Source organism: Melanotaenia boesemani, chromosome 11, assembly GCF_017639745.1.
Source record: "Melanotaenia boesemani isolate fMelBoe1 chromosome 11, fMelBoe1.pri, whole genome shotgun sequence".
Classification (NCBI taxonomy): domain Eukaryota; kingdom Metazoa; phylum Chordata; class Actinopteri; order Atheriniformes; family Melanotaeniidae; genus Melanotaenia; species Melanotaenia boesemani.
In genome coordinates, this window is record NC_055692.1 from 33,394,526 (window position 1) to 33,419,554 (window position 25,029).

Below are 25,029 nucleotides of genomic sequence, written 5' to 3' on the forward strand. Positions count from 1 at the left end.
TTCAACACAGACAGAGGAGCAGAGACTCAACCAGACCTGAACCAGGTGAGCACCGGAGACGTCTGCAAAAAGGTCTTTATCAATGAAACTACTTTCTCGTGTCTGACAACAAGGATGATGCATGTTTTAGTTTTTATTCCTGGAATGCTGTTGATTATTTTTAACTATGTCCTAATTAAATTTCAGCCTTTGAAACCAAACCAAAGATGGCAGGTAAGGAAGAATTGTTCTGTACAACGTTAAAAACGGATGAGTTATCATTCCTCTGCATCTACAACTTTTTATCTGGTCTGCTTGCTTCCTTTGATAGAGAAAGTAAATCACTTTGTCATGTCGGTTTTTTAGATGGAAGTTTTCAGAAGGAGTTCCTGGACACCCACAATGCCTACAGGGCGATGCACAACGCGCCACCACTCACCTATAACAGTGAGCTGAATGCAGCGGCCCAGAAATGGGCCGATCACCTGCTGAAGAAGAATAGCCTGGGGCACAGCAACACTAAAGACGGAGAGAACGTCTACTATAAGTCCAGCACTGCATCTGTCAGTCCAAAAGGTAGACGGATGCTCTGTATGTTACAGTTTACAGCTTGTTGTCATATTATTGATGCTATGATCCTGTTGTTGTTGTTAAGATTTGAAGCTCTTCAGCTCATAGTACAATGTTTATGTAACCTTAAGTGTTATTATAATAATGAAGGATTTCACAAGACATTAAAATGTGGATGTTTCAAGAAACTTGGATACTCTAAAGTAACAGAAGTTTTACAGTAGCAGTAGTGAGTACTAAAATTGTTTTCTAATTTCTACGATGAAGACCAATGGTAATGAAGAAGCTGGGATGATTGGTGTGGAGAACTCAGTGTGGCTCTTTGAGTTCATGGACTAGCATGAAAAGGCATTTTATATGTCCAATGAATATGTTTCTTCACCCAAAAAAGGGTTAAATCCGTCTATTTTGTTGTTTTGTGTTTCAGGAAAAGAAGCTGTGGATTCATGGTACAGTGAGATCAAGGATTATGACTTTGGTAGACCTGGATTCCGAAGCAACACTGGTAAATTATGCTTTACTTTTAATAAAAGCTATTTCAATGAGACTGTTTCTTTCATTAGATGTTAAACACTTGCCTCACGATGCTGCTGTGTTTTTTTTCCTGCAGGACATTTTACTCAGGTGGTGTGGAAGGACAGCAAAGAACTGGGCGTGGGCATGGCCACTGATGGTAAAAAGGTCTTTGTGGTTGGACAGTACCGCCCTGCTGGTAACTTCACCAATCCAGGCTACTTTGAGAAAAATGTCAGCCCAAAAGGTAAAAGATGAGTATAGTTTGCATATTTTATTCTCAGTAACTCATTAGTTTCAGGTTAAAGACTTTTTCTTTACTCAGTAATTAAGAGATGCTGCAAATAAAGAGCAGGTTTTGTTTTTTTTCATCACAAGGGCAGGCCAGGACAGACGGAGGAGATACGTTTTTTATATGTAGTTTTACTCAGTAATAAAAGAAAAAATGCAGCAATGAATGAGCAGGTTCTGATTTTGTCCACATTGCTGTTTCATTAAGTTTTTAATGTTGTACATATATTACACGTGCAAACATGTAAATATCTAAAAATTACACCAAATTTAGTTTAAGATAAATATTCTTCAATCTATATCTTCTATTTAACATAATCTTGACCTGAAAAAAGGCTAAAGTCACTTCAGTTTTCCTAATTTAAGAATATTTAACAGCTAACATCTAACCTGCTTCAGTAATATTTTTACTGAAACACTTCCTTGTAACTGAGTTTATGGAAAGTGCAGGATGTAGTTAAGCTAATGAAATCTGTGTCCCGTTTTCTCTAAGACCAACACAGAAGGGAAGTTAAATGCTACCGACTCATTGCTACCCTTATAAATTCAGTTTATTTATCCAGGGAGAAGGAAATTCAGGTTTGCCGTGAGCTAGTATTTTCTTGTTACATAACCTGACCAGGATGTTTGGGGAACCTGTGAAATCTATTTTTAATTAAACTCAAAACCACAGCAGCAGGTTGATTCATTTCTGCTGGCTAAGACTGTTTCAGGTGACAGTTTCAGGTTGCCTCACACTTGCATGCCTCGCCTGGTAATGTCACTTTCCAGAGCAAACGGTGTGTGTCACATTTCTGTCAGCTCTCTTTATTTTCACTCATTGCTTTATATGACCTGAAACTTCCTGAGTTGGATTGGACTAAAAAAATAGGCAGATTCTTCTGTCTGGTGCAGCTTTGAAGAGGTTCACTTGTTCCCTGCTGCTTGCCTCACACTTGCATGCTTCGCCTGTTAATGTCACCTTCCAGCGTGAGTGGTGTGCATTTTACAGCCAGCAGAGAGGTGGCTGCAGCGGACGACACGTCGGGTGGAGGGAAGGCAGCTGGCCAAGAGAAGAGGAGGAGAACCTGCACACTGCTATAGACGACAACCATCCCTCCTTAATCATCACATACACATTTAACTATGTATTCTAACACATGAACACATGAATAAATACCAAATAAAGCAGTCTTTGTTAAAGCTGTCAGGTTTACCATTAATAAATATGCAAGAATAATTAACTAATAAAGAATTTTTGACCTCCACAACCTTTTGAGTGGTTTTTAATGTTCAATTGTTCATTAAAGAAAAAAAAGTGTGAATAAAGTGTTTTAGAAAACCTGCAACTATTTGCTACACACACAGAGGTCTTACCATCTGTCAACATCTGGTTGTTCTGCAAGCGTGATGATGGCTTTAGTGCAAGTTTAAATGTGTTTGCAAAGAGAAGTGAGTGATTGAGAACAGGATCTGTTCATGTTTAAACATGTGCTTTTGTTCTCACCAATTTTCCAGACAAAACACTGACATTTAAGTCTCCACTAGTCCAACGTTCCCCTGCCTGGGGGCTGCACCTTCCTCAAATCAACAAAAACAGAAAGCTTTTAAAAGCCAATCAGATACTACAATTAACAGCTGAAAATGGACGAGGTGTCACAAGTTTTCCATTCCATGAGTTTACTCTCCATCATGGCTGCTGTTTGTTTTGATGCATGCTGAAAGTCTGCATAGTAAACACTGATCCTGTCCATACACTGACACCCATTTCTTTAAAAAACAAACACGTCCTCTGGAGCTCTTTCAATCTAAACGTACTGGTTCCTTCAGAAGCAGATCCTGTGTCAAAGGTTTAGATTTAAAAAAAAGGCTCAATCTGTCAGCAAAGTCTTAATCAATAAATACTGATAAGATAAAACTTTGTAGTTAAACATTTTCAAAGGTGAAGCATTGCCATTGAAATGATTTGATCTATTAATCAAGACAAATGATTGACCAATGGGTCAGCCAGAATAAGAATTCATTCATATCGAAGCCCAGTCTAAGGTCCTGTGGCTGGGGCTGGAGGACACTCTGGGACAAGCCAGACTGGGACAAAGTCAGGCCGGGAGTCAGACACTCACCCAGGCTGCTCTTATTCATATACTGCACACATATGCTCACATGCAAGTGCACACATGCACACCAGCGTTGGTTAATAACGCATTACTAGTGACACGTTACTGTGCCACCGTTACTTTTGTCAGTAACTAATACTATAACACATTGCTCTTCAAATAAAGTAACTCTGTTACCATTACCCTGTGGTGCATTACTCCATTACTAGCTAAATTACTACATTTTGGCCAGCAGCTGTGAGCTTCTTCCTGTTTGCAGTGGTGATGCAGCATGACACGGGCAGTGTTGTAAAGTCCTCTTGTTGGGCTTATTATTCTGTGAAGTCGCTTGTAAATATCTCTGCTATCTTTTATGAAGCCCTCCTGATTCTCTAACAGTCGACAAGGCAATAGCCCCTGGATGCAGAACGAAAACATGAACACAACAGTCCTCTTTTTCAGAAACTAGTCTCTACTGCCCTGTTTCAGGAGGAAATTCCATTTGTTATACATATACATATATATATATATATATATATATATATATATATATATATATACACACACATCTCAAAACCACCATCTCAAAAAGTGACTGAACAGTTTTCTGTACTCAGTTTCTTGTCCATCACTGATACAACTGCAGAGTAGTCAGAGTATTTCTGCAGATGACAGTTTTGTATTGGAAGTCTAAGTGGGAAGAGAAGTAATTAGAGTACAGTCCCTTTGAGGGCTGCTGTGGTATCTGTGGTTGATTTCAAACGGAGGATTTCGCGTCAGGATTATGCTGATCGATGTTTTTACCTTTGCATCTGTTTTTACAGTTAATTAAGTTTTTCAGTATTTTAGGTAAAATAAACAACAACACAACGATCTCTGTCTGTTTATCCATGAATGAACAGTAATATAGTAAAAATTTACATTATTTATTTATTTTATTAATTATGAGCAATACTTTTTTATGCAGTTGTTTTTCTTCTTCTGCTTGGGATTCTTTACTTAAACACAAACAAACTGCATATTGTCCACAGCTTCATGTATTAATAGATGTTACAGGATGCTGGACATTTTCCTTCAGAGGTTTTCACAGTTTTTGAATAATTACATCACATCATTTCTGAGCTAAGGAACAACAGAGCTATTTTCCTGATCTACCAAACCCTGACGGTGCTCTGTGGATTAATGCCTAGGAACTGTGGAGGTTGCTGTGTAATGAATCCATCATTATGATCGAGAGTTTGAGATGACTTTGACAGTCTGACATGGTGCATTATCACGCAGGGAGGGATCATCAGATGATAGTAAACTGTGTGATGCATAATCAGGATTCACCTTCTGCCTCAGCAGCCTCAGCAGTGATGGAGATGGACAGGTTAGACATGACCAGGCTACAGTTCTCCAGCCTTCAGCTGTCCAGTTTAGGTGAGTGTGTGTTTTTCTACTGTTTTAGCACCCAGAAACACACAGACACAAACACAGAAACCAGCTTGTTTGCCACCAATATTTGTTCCTTGGACAAATTCACACGCATTGTTCCCTGTTATAATGGTTTACATGAGCGTGAACTAAAACTCCTGACCTGTACCTGCAGGGAGTATCTGAATTGTAACCCTATGATGTGACAGCTGCATTACAAAGCTGGACCACAGAAGTGTTTTCTGTTATCATGTTGGTGTAGCAGCACAATGTATTCTGTATATGAAAAGAAGCACCACTAGGTGGAAGCCTAGCACTGAATAACAGTCTTTTATTAAGTGTAAAAGAGCCACAAAATAACAAATGTAATGTTTTATTACTTTTTCTTGGTTCTCTACTGTTTTATTGATGGTGGTCTTTTTTTTATCCCAAAACAACAGAAACTCATTTTTAATTTCAGACAGCAGAAAAGGAAAGCATGAATGAAGCTAACTTTTCCTTTTCACAAAATAATTTAGTCTTACCTTCTGTTTGTATACCTTTTGTTGTGTTGGCCAGTTCAGCAGCCGGACTCTCCTCCTGTGAAGCCATGCTGCTGTGATGGATGCAGGATGTGGTTCAGCCTTGTCTTGTTGAAATCTGCAAGGCCTTCCTTGAAAGAGACGTTGTCTGGATGGCTGTGGAAGCTGCCCACGCCATAGGCACTAATGCAGCCCCATCCTATCAGAGATGCAGCTTTTCACCTGTCCACTGATAACAAGCTGGATGCTCCCTCTCCTCTTTGGTCTACAGGAGCATTCATGCTTTCCAGAATTAATTTAAAATGTTGATCCATTTGATTTGATCTTCAAAGTCTTCTAAATTTTACATTGAGTAACATTTTATTTTTAAATTACCCCACAATGTTTAAATGCAGCTGTTGCAGATTTGATTTGTATCTCCCCATCTTTCTCTGCCAAGTGTTCCTTTTATACCCACTCATGTTACTAACCTTTTGCCAATTAACCTAATTAGTTGTCAAATGCTCCATTTAGTTTTTACTTTTTCATCCATTTGTATAACCCTATGTTGTTTATGTTGTATGGGAAAAGAATTATGGGTTGGTGTGTTTTGTTAGATGAGATGAGATTTGCATTCTGTATTTATTAACATTTTACACAGTGTAGCTATTTACAATAGAGGTTGTATAATAAATAGTTCTTACAATGAAAATAAAACCCTAAAAGATCCATAAATCCATCCATCCATCCATCCATCCATTCTTTATGACTTAGACATAGTTAGACTTCACCACCCTTGTCAGGTCCAGCATTAATATGTTAATTCAGCAATAGACTGTTTTAAAAATAAAGAATGATATTTAAATTATCTATATCCGCAAGGCTCCTCTTGGCAAAGCAAATTTATTCTTCACAACACAGCAGCCAGACCATCATTCTGCTTGCTATGCTTTTAAAGAAAAGAAGGCGTAGTTAGACTTAGACATTATTTCTTAATCATTTGGTATCTAACATACACACACAAACACACACACACACACTCATATATTTCTACAGATATATTATGTCTGTCTCTATATATAGATAGAGGGGAAAATATATAATTTATTTATATATTTTAATATATTCATAGATTAGTTTACAATACAGTTGCATCATCATGTTTCCGTATCCACAGGTATGTAGTTTACATTATGACAGGAAGACTGCTGGACTTCGAATGACCAGCAGATGTCAGTACTACAAATGAACTTTTGGCTAAGCCGTTGTCTAGAAAGACTCAACACACTCATGGAGCTTCATCACACCATCACTACTTTTTTCTGCATTATTATACTATTTTTTATTGTTTGTGGTGTTGAATGGGAGAAATGGTATTTCAAAGTGTTTTTGTTTTGTTTGTTTTTTTAACACATTACACACTGACAAAAAAGAAATTTTGAATCTTGATTGAAGTATCCCTTTGCCTGGACGCAGGTAACCGGGACCCCCTCTGGAGCCATGCCTGGAGACGGGGCTCAGTGGTGAGCACCTGGTGGACAGGGCTACGACCGTGGGGCCCAGTCGGGCTCAGCCCAAACATGTGACACAAGGAGGGCCGGAGGTTTAGATGTTGGCACTCTGATTTTTGGTTTATATCAGGTTGCAACACAATAACCTTTTTCATGGTTACAGTTGTTTCTTTTAAATTAGACAATGTATCAGATCTCTGTTTACAACTGGTTTTACCAGCTTCTTCAACTTTCTGTTACACATTTTTTGGTTGCTTGTTATCAGCGTTGAATCTGCTGCCCGATGCCAACTGAAACCAAAGCATGCAATCTATTTGATCATTCTTTGCTTTGAACAAACCTAAAGGTCTTATAATGACATCATTCCCTGAAACAGTTTTCATGCACACCTGTAAATCTTTGAGTAACTCTAAAAGAAAAAACAAACATTGAATTAGAAATAAAATTGGACACAGATAATGTGGTAAACGATACAACTGGATAAAGATGTTATGTAGCTCTCCCAAAGCCTGTGTGAGGGCAAATGATCAAACTTCCCCAGGCTTCAGTCGGCAGAGGCACCAGACAGGGTTGTCCACGTTCCCCTTCACTGTTTGCAATTTCTGTTCATCATTCATTAAAGTCATCCAGGGAAAAATACAGCATGAGATAAGTTTTAAGCTGATGACAAATTACTTTTCCCTGTATAAACATTTCCCCCAGACTGTCAGAGCTAACAAACCTAAACCATGTTCTATCGAGGGCGATCTCACACGATGGAACTCCCTACCCATATCACTCATAGGAGGAGTTGCTGCGATTTAAATGATGGTTTTACCAAAAATAAATTACCTCTTCTCCATGACACCCATAAAACCATCCTCTAGGTGGTTTAAGTCATTAGACTCTTTCATCTCTAAATTTCTTTGTAAGAACAAACCACCACGTACTAGATCTACCCAACTTCCATTATTATTTCCTAGTCAGTAGGTTACAGTATCTCTCATAATGGTGCAAATGTCACCCAAAATGAACCATGGTCAGATCTGGAACAAGCACTTTGTGAGAATCTGGAAATTACAAACTTCCAATTTATGAGCCAAAATATCAAACATCATGACTGTTTTAAAAGCATCAATATTACAGCAGCTCCTATCTGACAGCCTGGTGGAAGTTCTTTAAAATAACCAAGTTATGTCATGGTTCATGTCACTTCCAGGCCTCTAGTTATTGCCTTCTTCATCAGGTTCCTTTGTTCCAACTTGGCTTGCTCCCTATCCTCACCTCAGCCCTACCTAAACTCTCTCCAGTCTCTCCTTCCCTGCCAGATTATCGACAGCCAGCATTTGTTTTCTGTGTTTCAGTTTTCTTTTTTTTTTTTTTTTTTAACTTGTCTTGTCCAGCATCGTTGCAAACAGAATGATTGTCTGGCTGCTGTCTGGTGCTGGGCAATTTTACTCTATCAAGCAGGGATTTATACTACATGTATAAAGTCCCTCTTGATGACATGAAAAACTTTATTAAATCAGACTCTTAATGCTGGACTCGACCGGAGGGGACAGAGAGAGAGAGAGATAGAAAAGAAAGTAGAGAGAAGAGGGAGGGGAGAGAGAGGGACAGAAAGGGTGTGGGGAGTGCGGGTGGGGACTTAAAACATTATACAGAAAACCATGTAATCCATACTACTTGCAACATATATAGCTAAGATCATCCTGGCCAGTAGGTCATTACACAACTAGTTGATAATAGTAACAATAATAATAATCACAATAATAGTAATAATAATAATAGTAGTAGTAATAATAATAAGAGTAAGAGTAATAATAATAATAAGAACAGAAATAATAAAAAAAAAGAAAAAAAAATATGATAATAGATATAAGTGAAACTGCTGTATTCAAGAACACGCGCAGAGAAACCTGTGTGGATATGCTGGAGAACTCGGCCACATGGCGACGCAAAGACTGTGTGGAGACGTTCAGGAAGGAGTGACCATGCAGAGTGATCATGCAGATGCCACCTCACTTGAACAGAGGCCAGAGTCAGGCCAGCGGTCCCGAGACCCAGGCCACCAGCCCCCCCGTAGGCTACAGATCCCGACCGGTCCACAGAGACGACCACTCGCCCGCCCAGGAAGGCAGCAGCAGGAGACCCCAGCAGGAGCCGCCCCGCGGACACAGGGCACCGGCCCCGGCAGGCCGAGGCCAGCAGTCCCCGACCCCCCCGGGCACCGGCCGCCCGGGACAGACGGGGCAGAGGGCCCGGGCCCAGGAGCGCAGGGACACCCCCCACCCCCACAGGCCAAGGGCCAGCACGCCACCCGGGGGGACCCGGCCCGCCCAGACGGCCACCGCCAGAGGCCAGCCCCACACCCCAGCGCCCAGCCGCACACCCCGAGAACCAGTCCTGCCCCCCCCCCCAGACCAACACACACAAACACACACACTCTCCTTCCACTCCTCCATTCATCCTCCCACACATACACCATCCAACCCTTACATACTCTGTCCTCCCACACACACACACCATCCTTCCACCATCCATCCTTCCACACACACACCATCCTTCCACCATCCATCCTCCCACACACTCACCATCCTTCCACCATACACTCTCCCACACCTACCCCATCCTCCCACACACACATCATCCCTCCACCACTCATCCTCCCACACATACACCATCCTCCACCTTCACACCTCCCACACACACACACACACACACACCATCCTTCCACTACCCATCCTCCCACACATACATCATTCTCCTACACATACACCGTCCTCCCTCTCCTACACCAAACATCCACCTTCACGTACCCCATCCTCCCACACACACACACACCACCCCTCCATCACCCACTCTCCCAAACATACACCACTCCCCCACACACACACCATCCTCCCTCCCATACACCATCCATCCTCCTGCACACACACCATTCTTCCACCATCCATCCTCCCACACACTCCCCCTCCCTGCACCATACATTCTCCCACACATACCCCATCCTCCCCCACATACATCATCCCTCCACCATTCATCCTCCCACACCCACACCACCCCCCCTCCCACACACCACACATCCACCTCCACACACCCCACCCTCCCACACACACACACCATCCCTCCACCACCCATCCCCCCACACACACACCACTCTTCCCCCCCCCCCCCCCACATACACACACACACACAAACAAACACCATCCCCCCACCACCATCCTCCCGCCACCCCACGCCGCGGGGGGACAGCCCCAGCCAGGAGGCGAGGAGACACGAGCCAGGCCCCCACCCCCCCCACCCCGCCCCAGTCCCCCACTCCCCACCCCCAAAACAGCACCTTCCCCCCAGGGCCAGCAGCCAAACCCCCCGGGACAGCCCGCCCACGCCCCGGGCCAACGCGACAGGCCACCCGGCCCACCCCGCCCCCGGGCCATCCATGGAGACAGGGGCGCTTGAAGACCCCATCGCCCCTCCCTCCCCCACTAGTGAGGGAATATATTATGTGCTGTTTGCAATTAAAAAAAGAGGGTTAAAATTGGGGGGCAGTAACTGCATTGAGGAGGGGGTGGGGCCACCTGAGCAGTCCCACCCACCTGACCTCGCATGTTCCACCCCCCAAAACGTGTTTGTATGTTGCAAATGTTATTTGTGCTCAGTGACTAAGTGGAATTAAAAGCTGGGAGGCATGCTGCCGCTCGGCGAAGCAACGGGGCCACTATGATGACCCCCCCTGCCCCGCCCAGCGCAACAAGCACACCCCCCACGGCCCTACCTGTGTATGTAGTGAAGAGTGGGGAGGGGAGGGGTCAGGAGATGTAGGTCCAGAGGGGGGTAAGCCTCCCCCCTGGAAGACGACCCGCCAGTGGCTTAGGGCGCCCCCGTCCCCCGCCGGCCCCGAAGGGCGTCACAGGCCCAGAGCAGGCACCCCAACCCAGGCACGCCACGAACCCCCCCAGGGGCCAGCCACCAGCCCAAGGGGCCACTTTCCTCTTTCTGAGTGGGAGGGGGGCGAGGCGAAGGAAGGGAACCCCAGGCCCCCGCCCCCAACACCCAGCCAGGGCGCCCCCCAGAGGACACGTCCTAACCCCCTGCAAACGCACACACTCCCTTTTTTTTTTTTTTTTTTTTTCCTCCCCAGCCACTCACACACACTCTCACACACCTCTATATACCAACACCTTAATACGTGCACATACCTCCACACACACACGTCGCGCACATACCTATAAACACACACACCGGTGCCCACATACACACACACTCTCATACCCCTCCATACACATACACCACTACACACACACTCACATACATACCTGCATATACACACAAGCACCTCCATACATACTCACGCCTCCACCCACTCCTTCACTCCTCCACACACACCTCGACCTCCACGTGCACACACTCATATATACATACCTTCACACACACCCACATCCCACATAGACCTCCACACACACACCCGCACACTACTCACACACACACATACACGCACACACCCAGACCTTCATACACACCCACACACACATACGGCACACACGTCCCTCTACACCCACCCACACACCAGCATACCCACAGACACACACACACACACACCCACACACAAACACACCCCCACCCAGGTTCCGGGGCTGCGACCAAGCACCAGGGCACGGACCAACCCCCGGCACGGCACATCCGGACGGGCCCAGCCCCCCCCAGCAGCGGCAGACCCCCCACCCCCAGGAGCGGGGGGAGACCCGACGCCCCAGAGCCCGGGGCCCCCACCCGGCCCACCCCGGGCCCGACCGGCCACCCGGCCAGGGGCCGACGGACACCGACCCAGGCACCCCGGCAGCCACCCCCCACCGCCACGAGGCAGCCCCACCCCGGGGCCCACCCAATGCCGCCCGCCCAGACCGGAACCCCCAGCCGACCCAGCAGCGGAGCAGCCTAGATCCCCACCCAGGAGACAACCGGAGACCTGAAGCCACCAGGGACCCCCCACCCACATCCGCCCCCATCCCAGCGAAGCCGCAATCCTCCACCTACATTAAGTGATGTAGCCAGTCACAGGGGACCAGAGGGAATGAAAGTCATCTGACTGGTTCCTGGAGGAGGCAGACATTGTCTCAATGCTGATGTGATCTAACAGGAGATTTCTAAACTGCTGGATAGACAAATTATTCTTATCTTTCCAGTTCACAAGAATAGTTTTCTTTGCGATGCATAAGACTGCGAGGACCAAGTTTATGGAGTGTATTCCTATGTTGGTGTCACCCAGGTCGCCCAGTAGGCAGAGTGTGGGGTTTGCAGGAAAACTAGTTTTAAACCATTTTGAGAGATCTTCACACACCTTAATCCAGAACCTTTGGACAGGTGTGCAGGACCACAGCGCATGGATGTAGCTATCAGAGGTGTTCTCAGAGCAGTGTGGGCAGATATCTGATGGTGAAAGGCCCATCCTGAACATCCTGTGTCCTGTATAATGAGTTCTATGGAGAATTTTGAATTGTATTAGTTGTATATTTGAATTCTGAGTCATTTTAAACGTGTTTAAACATATTTGCGACCATCTTTTCTGATCAAAGTTATTAGATAAATCATCTTCCCATTTTGAAGTCGGGAGAGATATCCTGTCTTCTAGCTTTGCAAGTAATCTATATATTTTTGATAATAATTTTGGAGTATTATGATTCAGGAATTCTGCTATTCTGACAGGAAGCTGCAAGTCTAACTGTACAGGGGTATACTTCTTACATATAATTGATTTTAGTTGGTGGTACTCTAAGAATTTATTGCTGTTGATTCCATACTGTGAGACAATTGTGTTGAAAGATACAAAGTTTCCATTTTCTATTATCTGTCCTAACTGTTGTATTCCTTTAGTCTTCCATTGAGTGAAGTTTATCATCTTTTTGTTCTGCAGGATGTCAGGGTTGTTCCAGATGGGTGTAAGTCTACATGGAAAGAGGGAAGATCTGGTTATCTTACAGAATTCCCACCAAGCCATTAAGGAAAAACGGATGTTAAGGCTTTTAAAGCACTTATATGGTTTAATGGTTGAGCTGATGAACGGCAGGTCAGAGATGACTAAGTCCTCACACAAAGCCTGCTCCACATCTAGCCACGGCTCATCCAGATAACTGGGTTTGAGCCACTTGGAGATGTACTGCAGCCTGTTAGCTATAAAGTAGTTATTAAAGTTTGGTAGGTCCAGTCCTCCTCTATCTTTAGTCTGCTGTAAGGTTTTAAGACTGATACGTGACGGCTTGTTTTTCCAAAGAAACTTGGATATGAAAGAGTCCAGAGATTTAAACCAACTGGTGGAGGGTTTAGTGGGTATCATTGAAAATAAATAATTAACTTTAGGTAGGATCATCATCTTAATGGTGGCAACTCTCCCCATTATTGAGATGGGTAAGCGCCTCCACCGTAAGAGATCATCTTCTATTGTTTTTAGTAGCTGAACATAGTTTAATTTTGTTAAATCTGATAATCTGGGGGAAATATTTATACCTAAATATCTAATGTTTCCTGTCTGTATTTTGATATTAGGGATGTTTTGTAGGTCACAGTTGATGGACATGGCTGTAGTCTTAGACCAGTTAATAGAATAATCAGATATTGATGAGAACTTATTAATAACCGTGATTGTCTGAGAGAGTGATGTTTGTGAGTTCTGAAGGAAGAGTAATACATCATCTGCATAAAGACTTATTTTATGTTCTATATTTTTGCCCTGGATTCCTTTAATTTCTATATTTTGTCTAATAGCAGCTGCTAACGGCTCTATGAAAATGGCAAAAAGTGAGGGGGAGAGTGGACAGCCCTGTCTGGTGCCTCTCTGTAAGCGGAAGCTTGGAGAAGTTTGATCGTTGGTTTTCACACATGCATTTGGGTTATTATATAATATTTTAATCCACTCTATGAAAGAAGGTCCAAACCCAAATTTGTCTAGTGTTGCAAATAGAAACTTCCAGTTTACCCTGTCGAAGGCTTTTTCTGCATCTAGAGAAATGATTGTGGATTCTAGATTATGTAAAGTAGAGTAATCAATGAGGTTAATTAGTCTACGTGTGTTAGTAGATGAATGTCGACCTTTTATAAAACCTGTCTGGTCCGGATGTATTATAAGAGGGGTTATTTTTTCTATCCTTCTGGCAAGAGCTTTACTAATTATTTTCAGGTCTACATTTATTAAAGATATGGGACGGTAACTGGATGGAAGTGTGGGGTCTTTGCCTGGTTTTAGCAATAGTGTTATATTAGCTAAGTTCATATTTTGCGGTATTTTTTGTTTTTCCTGTATTTCTAACAACATATTATAAAATGTAGGAGCTAGCGTTGTCCAGAATTCCTTGTAAAATTCTGCTGAGTAACCATCTGGACCCGGGGCTTTATTGTTGGGCATATGTTGGAGAGCTTCGTGGAGTTCATCTACAGTAATAGGTGCATCTAAATTTATTTTATTTTCATTTTTTAGTTTTGGTAGATTAATGTTGTTTAAAAATTGTTCAATATGTTCATCTGTTGGATTAATCTGTGATTCATATAATGTTTTATAGAAGCTTCTAAACGTGTCATTTATCTTGTCTGGGTCATGGCTGATGTTTCCGTCTTGATCTTTAACAGAGGAGATTGTTGTTTTCTCCTTGTTTGTTTTTAGTTGATTTGCTAAAAACTTTCCAGATTTGTTACTGTGTTCAAAGTTCTCCAAGCGAAGTCTTTGCACTAAAAACTGTGTTTTTTTATCTATAATTTCTTTAAGCTGCAATTTAGTTTTCCTTATATTATTCATTGTGTGCTCTTCGGGGGAAATGCGGTAAGCCTCCTCCAATGATTTAATCCTGAGTTCTAATTCTAAAACTCTTGCTGTTTCCTTCTTCTTCTTATGTGAGGAGAAGGAAATTATTTTCCCTCGCATTACTGCTTTTCCTGCTTCCCATAGGAGACACGCTGAAGTTTCAGGCATGTCATTTTTTTCTATATAAATTGACCATTCTTTTTTAAAATAATCAATGAACTCAGGATCTTTCAATAAAGAGGTGTTGAATCTCCAGCTTTTACCAATCGGTTTATTATTTTTGTTTCTCAGAGTGAATGAAACTGGTGCGTGATCGCTAATGCTGATTGGATGTATCTGAGTCTCTGAAATGTCGCCCATTAGTGAGTTACTATTTAATATATAATCTATTCTAGAGAAGGAGTGGTGAACTGAAGAGAAGAAGGTGTATTCTCTTAGTTTAGGATGGTGAGAGCGCCAAGCATCGCAAAGACCAAAATCCTTCATGTACTGTTTGATAGTTTCTGACGACTGCCAGACTCGATGACTACCTGATGTGCTGCAGCGATCTTGTTCAGTCAAGACTACATTAAAATCACCAGCTAGCACTATTCTGTTATCTGAATAATTCTGGAGTGTAGCAAACAGGGAGTGGAAAAAGGAGGGATCATCTGCATTGGGGCCGTACACATTGGTAATACATAATTTGATATTACAAATAGATAATAAAGTTATCAGAAATCTGCCTTCCGGATCCGCTACTGTGCTATCTATGTCAAAATTTAGTCTCTTATTAATAAGAGTAGCTACTCCTCTTTGCCTAGAATTGTAACAAGCTGAGTAAACATGAGGAAACTGAGCTGTTTGAAGAAGGTCTATGGTTGAGTTTGTTAAATGAGTCTCTTGTAGTAAGACAATGTCAGCCTGCAGCTCCTGTAATTTATTAAAGATCTTCAACCTCTTCTCCCTGGAACCGGCTCCATGTACATTCCAACAGACGATTTTTAACATGGTTATTGTGAACGGTTTAATGCTTCATGCGTGTTACTGACGCGTGTGTCTTTGTGCGCCCCTCTTGCGTGTTCGCGCGTGTTTGCATGCAGCCTGATTGCGCGCGTTTGTCCGTATGTTAAATGTCCGTATATGTAGTCTACCTTAATGCGTGTTCTCTCATACAGTAAACGCGAGTGTTTATATTTATCATGTATGGTGCGGCTGTGCGTCCTGACGGTTTTTCGACCGGCCGCGTGCGCTGCTGATATTACGAGCTGGATTACAATTAACAGTGAAAGCGTGAAAGATAGTGAAAAGTGAGAAAAGTATTTGTGTGAAATATAAAAACAAAACAGAAAAAAATACATCGATCTAGATGTAGAGGCTGTGGTGAGACGAGCAGTGTGTTCTACTGTCAGTGATCTATAATGGCGAGTTAAGAGTGATCATTTGGAGAGATTGACATACAGCACCTGGGATCAGAAGAGCCACGGAGTGACGTCCGGGTCGCGGTACAGTTGTCCATTAATAAACAGTTTATCCACCGCGATGACAGCGCGAGCGCCATTAGCCATAGATTTCCTTCTGATGGGAAACAGGACTCTCCGTCGGTCCAGAATCTCTCTCGGATATTGGTCGTTTACTCCGAAGTTGGTCCCCTTCAGTTCGCGGCCCTGGTTCTTCACCTGCTCCTTCTGTTTGAAGCTGACGAACTTCGCTACTATGGGTCTTGGTCTGCTGGACCCGGGTTTCCTCCCGCCGAGCCGATGGACTCTGTGAAAGGAGATGTTTTTCACCGTTTCCTCCGGGAGCTTCAGGTGGGTTTTGATGAAGTTTTTCACCGTGGTCTCGGGGTCCTCCTCCGTCTGCTCTGGAATCCCTGCAAATACCAGGTTCTCTCTCATGCTCCGCGCCTGCAGATCGATCACCGTTTCCTTAATCTTCTTATTTTCATCTGAGAGACGGGTCAAGCCCTCGGTGAGGGATTTTACTGTCTCTCTGAGACCGGCATTTTCTGCAGCCAGACTTTCCACCTGCTTCTGGCTGAATTCTAATGATTCACGTAGCGCCTGGAACTCCTTGTGGAGAATTTCTACCAGACTCAAACGCGCATCAAAACTACTGAGTTTCTTATCTATGGAGATCAGAACATCTGTTGAGTCGTTCCCCGTTGGTGAAATAGCTCCAGTTTTCTGGTTACCGACGAAGCAACGTCCCAGGATTACCCTTACCTTGCCTTGGGCTTAACAGATCTTTCCTCTCTTTGTGATTATCTGGACCCCTGCTCTGATCTATACCACCGATTCTCGCCTACCCCCTTAGATAAGTACAGGGTGTGCAGAATTATTAGGCAAGTTGTATTTTTGAGGATTCATTTTATTATTGAACAACAACTATGTTCGCAATGAACACAAAAGACTCATAAATATCAAAGCTGAATATTTTTGGAAGTTGGAGTGGGGCTTTTTTAGTTCTAGTATCTTAGGAGGATATCTATGTGTGCAGGTGACTATTACTGTGCATAATTATTAGGCAACTTAACAAAAACCAAATATATACCCATTTCACTTACTTATTTTCACAAGGGAAACCAATATAACAACTCAAAATTTACAAATATACATTTCTGGCATTCAAAAACAAAACAAAAACAAATCAGTGACCAATATAACCACCTTTCTTTGCGAGGACACTCAAAAGCCTGCCATCCATAGATTCTGTCAGTGTCTTGATCTGTTCACGATCAACATTGCGTGCAGCAGCAACCACAGCCTCCCAGACCCTGTTCAGAGAGGTGTACTGTTTTCCCTCCCTGTAGATCTCACATTTGATGAGGGACCACAGGTTCTCTATGGGGTTAAGATCAGGTGAACAAGGAGGCCATGTCATTATTTTTTCTTCTTTTAGACCTTTTCTGGCCAGCCACGCAGTGGAGTACTTGGATGCGTGTGATGGAGCATTGTCCTGCATGAAAATCATATTTTTCTTGAACGATGCTGACTTCTTCCTGTACCACTGCTTGAAGAAGGTGTCTTCCAGAAACTGGCAGTAGGACTGGGAGTTGAGCTTGACTCCATCCTCAACCCGAAAAGGTCCCACAAGCTCATCTTTGATGATACCAGCCCATACCAGTATCCCACCTCCACCTTGCTGGCGTCTGAGTCGGAGTGGAGCTCTCTGCCCTGTACTGATCCAGCCACGGGCCCATCCATCTGGCCCATCAAGACTCACTCTCATTTCATCAGTACATAAAACCTTAGAAAAATCAGTCTTATGATATTTCTTGGCCCAGTCTTGACGTTTTATCTTGTGTGTCTTGTTCAGTGGTGGTCGTTTTTCAGCCTTCCTTACCTTGGCCATGTCCCTGAGTATTGCACACCTTGTGCTTCTTGGCACTCCAGTGATGTTGCAGCTCTGAAATTTGGCAAAACTGGTGGCCAATGGCATCTTGGCAGCTTCACGCTTGATTTTCCTCAGTTCATGGGCAGTTATTTTGCGTCTTGTTTTTTCAGCACGCTTTTTGCGACCCTGTTGACTATTTTGAATGAAACGCTTGATTGTTCGATGATCACGCCTCAAAAGCTTGGCAGTTTTAAGAGTGCTGCATCCCTCTGCAAGACATCTCACTATTTTTGACTTTTCAGAGTCTGTCAAATCTCTCTTCTGACCCATTTTGCCAAAGGAATGGAAGTTGCCTTATAATTATGCACACCTGATATAGGGTGTTGATGTCATTAGACCACACCCCTTCTCATTACAGAGATGCACATCACCTGATATGCTTAATTCGTAGTAGGCTTTCAAGCCTGTACCGGTTGGAGTAGGACAACATGCATAAAGAGGATGATGTGGTCAAAATACTCATTTGCCTAATAATTCTGCACACAGTGTATTCTGTGTATGACCTTTGCCTGTTCTCTTGACCTCGAATCTGGATATTGGACTCTTACTCAAACCGTCAGAGTGTTTTCAGATCCCAGAAGCAAGCTGTTCTGGAATGTGCTTCAACCCCACGTGACTAGACTGCCTTCCCGGGATCTGATTACCAACCACCATCCTCTCTATTCCTCATAATAAACCAACCTTTGTTTTAAATGTTTGCTCTTGTGTGTGGCTGAATTTCCGGGTTCTCAGGGTTATCCATTACAAGTCTTCAACAATCCTGACATCCTTTAAGACAAAAAGTGCTGAACTTTACTCAATGGAGCAACCAAAGAATAAAGTATTTGGAGGATGTAACTGTAAACCAGGCACTGATATCATTTGACATACTCACAGCACAGGACGGAGTCAGCAGCAACAAACTTTAAGAATATCAACAACTCAAGTTTATATGAGAAAAAAATAGAATCTGAGCAAAACAGACTTGTCGCTTCTTATTAGAGTAGCAGAGTTTCTTATTTTCAGCACGTCAAATCACCATTATACACTGTAGTATGACAAACCTCTGTTTTTATTTTTTATTAAGTCTCTGCTCTGCCTCTTCTGCCACAGGACTCTGGTACCAAGCTCTTTCCACAGACACACAGAATCAATAAATTTCTTCCATTTGAAAACATGCGTACAGCACTCCATTCACGTGGTGTTGGCTGCCTCAAATTCTGCGCCCTTTAATCAAGCATGAGTACAAACTTTGTAGACGGATTCCTTTAACCTCTTTGAAAGTGACTGAAACACCGTATATGAATAAACTTTTCCATGGAACAGGAAATTAAGATGAAACCACTTCCTGTCAAACCTTTAACCAATCAGATATCTTAAATTGACAGTAATGTCCAATCAGGAGCAGCCAAAGATCAACGAGTGAGCAAAAAGTTCTATGTGTGTCTGAAAAGAACAGAAATAATAAAGGTCCTCTATGGCTGGAATAAAGCCAAGAAGATGGTACTTGTAAACAGCAAAAAATAAATAAATATAATAGCAAAAAACACCTGGAGGAAAAAGTGTAAGTATGTTAGTACTTACTAACTTACTTAGTGGGTAGAGCAGTCGTCTTGTAGCCTGAGGGCTGCCGGTTCGATCTTCAGCCTCTCGAGCTCATGTCGAGGTGTCCCTGAGCAAGACACCAAACCCCAAAATTGCCCCTGATGGGTTGTTGTTATCGCCTTGCATGGCAGCTTCCGCCATCAGCGTGTAAATGTGTGTGTGAATGTGATGTATATTGTAAAGTGCTTTGGGTAAAAGCGCTATATAGATACTACTTACCATGTAAATAGTTTCTGTTGTTTGTTTCAATACCAATAAAAATACATAAATAAAATAAAGTTTTATGGATTAAAAGCCTGATAATGAATCTTTAAGAGTTGCTGTAAATGAGATTTTAAAACTGAATCAACTAAACTGGATAAACGACTCAACTATTGCTGGATGAATCAACCTCGTGTAGCTTCCATATTTCTATCTTAGCACCTTCAGTCAAATTCGTTTTAAGTCCTATCTCTGCGTTCCATCACATCAGATACAAAGTGCTGCCATGCAGGACACAAAGTAGTTTCATTTATTATTGTTACGCATGTTTGTTTGTTGAAGGTGCTTTGTGTTTCCCACACTGCAGCACGTCAGCTCGCACGAGGGGCAACATTTCTGTGGAAAACATACTGAGCATGACAAGCCTTTCTGCAGAAGCTGAACACACTGAATGTTGGACAGCATAGTTTCATGAAGGTGTAAAATCTCTGAACTCAGATGTTGTCAACTGGAAAAAGTATGAAATGTGATGTTGCAGCATTCAACTAAAGGCATATTTTAAAGGACATTTTTTAATCGGTTATGTAGAAGTATGTGGGTGTGTGTTGTGTTTGCATGCACTTGATCAACAGATATTTCCTTGGAAACCTGTCTTCTGATTATCCGTGCTGTTGGTGGTGATGGTGCCATTGTCTGGATGCTTTTGTCCACACACAGTTGCAGGTGGTGATAAATGTTGAAAGCAGGTTTTATCTGTATCAGGAGTCAAGGCTTCAATGAAGCACCGGATCAAGAATTCATTCTAAACCAGGACCTTCACATGTTGTGTTTTTCTTTCATGAATTATTGTATTTCTAAATAATAGAATTTTAAAAAATGAAAAAGAAAGAAGACAGACAAAACAAAAAAATAAGACAAATTTTAAAATCTCACTTTTTCACAGCATTAAGATTTTAGGTGAAGTCCAATACGTAAGAATCAGACTGGCTGAGAGCCGGTGAAGGTTTACGTCTTCGTTCTGTAGGGATGAATACACACATTATAACACACCCAGTTCCTCTAGCTCAAGATAATTAAAGTCTGATTTGTGATGACGGATGGTTTAATTCATGAGCCATAAAACAGACAATGTATTATAGTGGCCTTATTTCTGTAAATACTAATTCATCAGAACAAAACTCAGAAACTTATATTTTTCATCTTTAACTAAAGCGTTTATTATGAATGCTAACAATGATCCATTAAATAAAACAACTAAACACTGATATTATTGTTTTCCCAGCCAGCATCTGACATTCCTGAAGTTGATTGTTTGTAATTTACCAAAACCGTCTTGACCATAGCAAAAGTAGCTAAAGCTAATTTATTCCTCCATAGAAAGTGTATAGCGGTCCGATTAGCTTGTGCAGAATTTTTCCAAACACTAAGAGGCTCTGTATGAAAGACTCCTTTTTAAGACTGGGATTCTGTAACCTAACCAGTCTAGCATCTATCTAACCACAGCAAACACATGTTTCCTGCGGTTAGACGCTGACTTTTTGTAGCTGAAACGGTGGCTTGGTAAGGTAGACACACAAGATGCAGCTGCTGTTTTCAATGTGTGTAAGTGAATATTCTTTATAGATGAGGCCAGGGGTGTTCATCCTGCTTGCTTTTAAATTCAGAGTTCTCTTTGCTATTTTCACATGTTTTGTATGACTGCAACTCATTGCTGCCCACCTCTGCAAACGTATATTGATCTTTTGAGCTCTTGCCTTGAAATTCGTCCTGCTGCATGCAGTGGAACCAGCCAGTCTCTGGATACTCCCACACAACCCATCTGGAGCTTCAATCATCTGCTCATGAATGTGATTACTGCTACATCAAGGAAGGAAGATGTCATGCAGCTTTGTTTCTTACATATTAACAAGAAGGAAAATATTAAACAAGAGAAAATGAGAGAATATGACACCTCGTATTCTCTCATTTTAAGGAACCATAACTGATTTAATGAGCCATTCACAGTTTCACTGTGTACTTAGACTTGCATGGATTAATCTTTGAGACAAGCATATGTGCAACTGATCGCTGAAAGCACTATGGCAACATCAGCCTTAGTTTCCAAAAACATCTCAAAAAGGTTGGAAGAATGTTCTCGTGTTATGATACTGTAGCTGATAAAGGATGTTTACAAAGTCAACAGCCATTTCCACTGAATTTTGTTTCCTGTCTGCCTTGTACAAGCTGGTGGAACCATGCAGCCTAAGAATATGATCACTTGACCCTGGGAGTCGGGTCAAGGTTAACGTACAAATGTGAGCAAACTTTGTCTGTTAGATTATTTATCAAAAATGGCTCTTATACAGAAAATATATTTCTAGGATTGTGTTATTTCACCGTGATAAAGTTTGCCACATCTGGTCTCTTAGTGATGCAAAAACAAATATTGTTGTTGCAATTCCTGATAAACATGGACATTTACTGCGCTGGAAAGCTGCAGCGAGGCTTTCAATGACAGTTAGCAGCATCGTATTTCTCCAGTTCTCCAGCTTCTCTTCACTGGTTTCTCTGATGAACACAGGATAGAATTTTTCATTCTACTCGCATCAATTGAGCCATCGTTTGATTAGACACAGAGCTTTGGAAACAAAAACATGTGAAAACAACACATGATATGGCAAATAACTCCCATATCAACTTATTACCATGTTATTAATAAACTATGATAAAAAAAACTAAATCTCCAAAAGAGTAAATGAACCTGCTGTATGTGTGGGATTATGAGATGTTAAAATGAGGTGATAATAGAAAATGTGGGGAAAAAAACTACTGCTACATTCCAGTTTTCTTCTTAGATAAATAAAATATATTCTATTTCCTTTCTATTCCTTTATTTCATAACATGCTGAATATGGGCTAACATCGTGGCTATTCAGAGGCGGACTGTGGGGGCGGAGGGCACCTTGTCTTGTTTGCTGGGCATCAGAACAGAAGCATCCATTAACAGTCTGGGAGAAGAGGGTTTTATGGTGAGTTAATGAGATACATGTGCTTTTGAAGTCTTCTGTTCATTTGTGTTAAATTCAGGCCTCACCTTGTTTCACATGCTGGTACCTGCAGGCTGCCGCTGTATTACTCTGGAGAAAAGCTTTTTCCAGCTTGTTTGGTGGCAGCCTGGACTGCTTCTACTCTACTTCCCCAAAACTTTGGTAAAACTATACCTACAGCATTTTTTCTGCATGAGTTACATAAGATCATTAGAACCAGGACTAAACCGTCCACCTGATGATTATGTGTACAACAGCAAGAACTAACTTCAGAGGAACAATCAGCAAGAAAAACTTGATTCTTAGCTGCTTGATGAAGAGCTGAGTCTCAGTCTCCTCCTACACGTGAGGAGGGACAAGTCAAGTTTGTAAACATAAATACCAGCTTCAACACAGACGGAGGAGCAGAGACTCAACCGGACCTGAACCAGGTGAGCACCGGAGACGCCTGCACTCACAAGATCGATGTCTTTAATGCTGCAAAAATCAATTAAATTACTCTCATGCCTGAAAGCAAGGATGATGCACATTCAGGTTATTTTGCGGGTCATTATTTTTAACAATGTCTTAAATTTTATTTCAGCCTCTAAATCCACATAAAAATGGCAGGTAAGGGCAGCCTGTTGTTTCCACAACATTAAGAACGAATGTGTTATGACTCATCAGATCTGCATTTGCAAAAGATGTTGTTAGTGTCACTGTGACGAATTTCCTTTAACAGAAATATAAATCAGTTTTTCATGTCTGTTTTGTAGATGAAAGTTTTCAGAAGGAGTTCCTGGACACCCACAATGCCTACAGGGCGATGCACAACGCGCCACCACTCACCTATAACAGTGAGCTGAATGCAGCGGCCCAGAAATGGGCCGATCACATGCTGGGGGAGAACACTCTGGGGCACAGCGACACTAATGACGGAGAGAACATCTACTTTATGTCCAGCTCTGCATCTGTCAGTCCAACAGGTAGACGGGTGCTCTGTATTATACCTTCATGTTAAGAGTTCTGAATTATTTTGTATCACTGAAGCTATTAAATGTGATGCTTTTAAGCTCAAACTACTATTTTTATTGTGAATGGGTACTACGCTGCTTCTAGAAATCTAATTTCCATCAGGGTAGCTGCCCAAGGGATCAATAAAGTTCTACTCAGTAAAGTTCTATTCAGTTTACTTTTCTGTCTCTTGTTTCAGGAAAAGAAGCTGTGGATTCATGGTACAGTGAGATCAAGGATTATGACTTTAACAAGCCTGGATTCCAGAGCAAAACTGGTAAAACACCACCCAGCACATGACCTCTATCCAAGTTATATAGAGATATATTTAACCCACAAGAGCCCGACGTGGCATATTTGTCACATACAGTTTCTGAGACATTTTTGCTATAAACTTTGCTCAAAATCCTGTTGAACACAATCTGATACTCATCTTCTGTCCCCTTAAAAGGCCTAATAAAGACCTCATATTTAATAAATTAGATTTTACTTACCATTTTTGTATGGGTTGAGCCTTTATGGGTTAAAATGTGTGAGTGAGAAGATGTGCATATACCTGCAAGGGTCATTTCTAAGTGTTTCTTTCATTGGATGTTAAACACCTGCCTCACGATGCTGCTGTGTTTTTTTTCCTGCAGGACATTTTACTCAGGTGGTGTGGAAGGACAGCAAAGAACTGGGCGTGGGCATGGCCACTGATGGTAAAAAGGTCATTGTGGTTGGACAGTACCGCCCTGCTGGCAACATCGCCAATCCAGGCCACTATGAGAAAAATATCAGCCCAAAAGGTAAAACATAAGAACGTGCATACATCTTACGCCCAAACTTAGAACTTATAACAGTTTACATATTTCACCTGAGTAATATATTCACATGACTTGAAAACACACATATTTTCATTTCATTGATGCACCTTTAAAGATGTTTCCTGCTGCTTGTCTCACACTTGTATGCCTCACCTATGTTTACTGTCACTTTCCAGAGTAAACGTTGTGCATTTTACAGCCAATGGCTGCAGCAGACAACAAGTCTGGTGGAGGAGAAGAAGATGAAGAGAACCTACAACCAACCTCCTCAATCAACATTCAACAATATATACTAAGATGTGAAGACATAAAACAGAACAAATAAAACAATGTTTATTAAAGCACTGGTGCTGTACCTACTACTTCCTCAACATAACAACATCCTCTTAAAACCTGACAGTTTCTGAAATGAACACTT

At 42.2% G+C, this 25,029-nt stretch overlaps 1 protein-coding gene across 1 annotated transcript; it reads left to right on the forward strand.

Moving 5' to 3' along the window:
* On the forward strand, window positions 1-24,955 carry LOC121649039 (cell wall protein PRY3-like). Its single transcript, XM_041999570.1, has 9 exons — window positions 1-72; window positions 187-213; window positions 346-555; window positions 977-1,054; window positions 1,160-1,309; window positions 23,568-23,777; window positions 24,005-24,082; window positions 24,444-24,593; window positions 24,788-24,955. The coding sequence occupies exons 2-9, from the start codon at window positions 207-209 to the stop codon at window positions 24,790-24,792; spliced, it is 888 nt and encodes a 295-aa protein (XP_041855504.1). The 5' UTR covers window positions 1-72; window positions 187-206; the 3' UTR covers window positions 24,793-24,955.
* The last annotated feature ends 74 nt before the right edge of the window (window positions 24,956-25,029 follow it).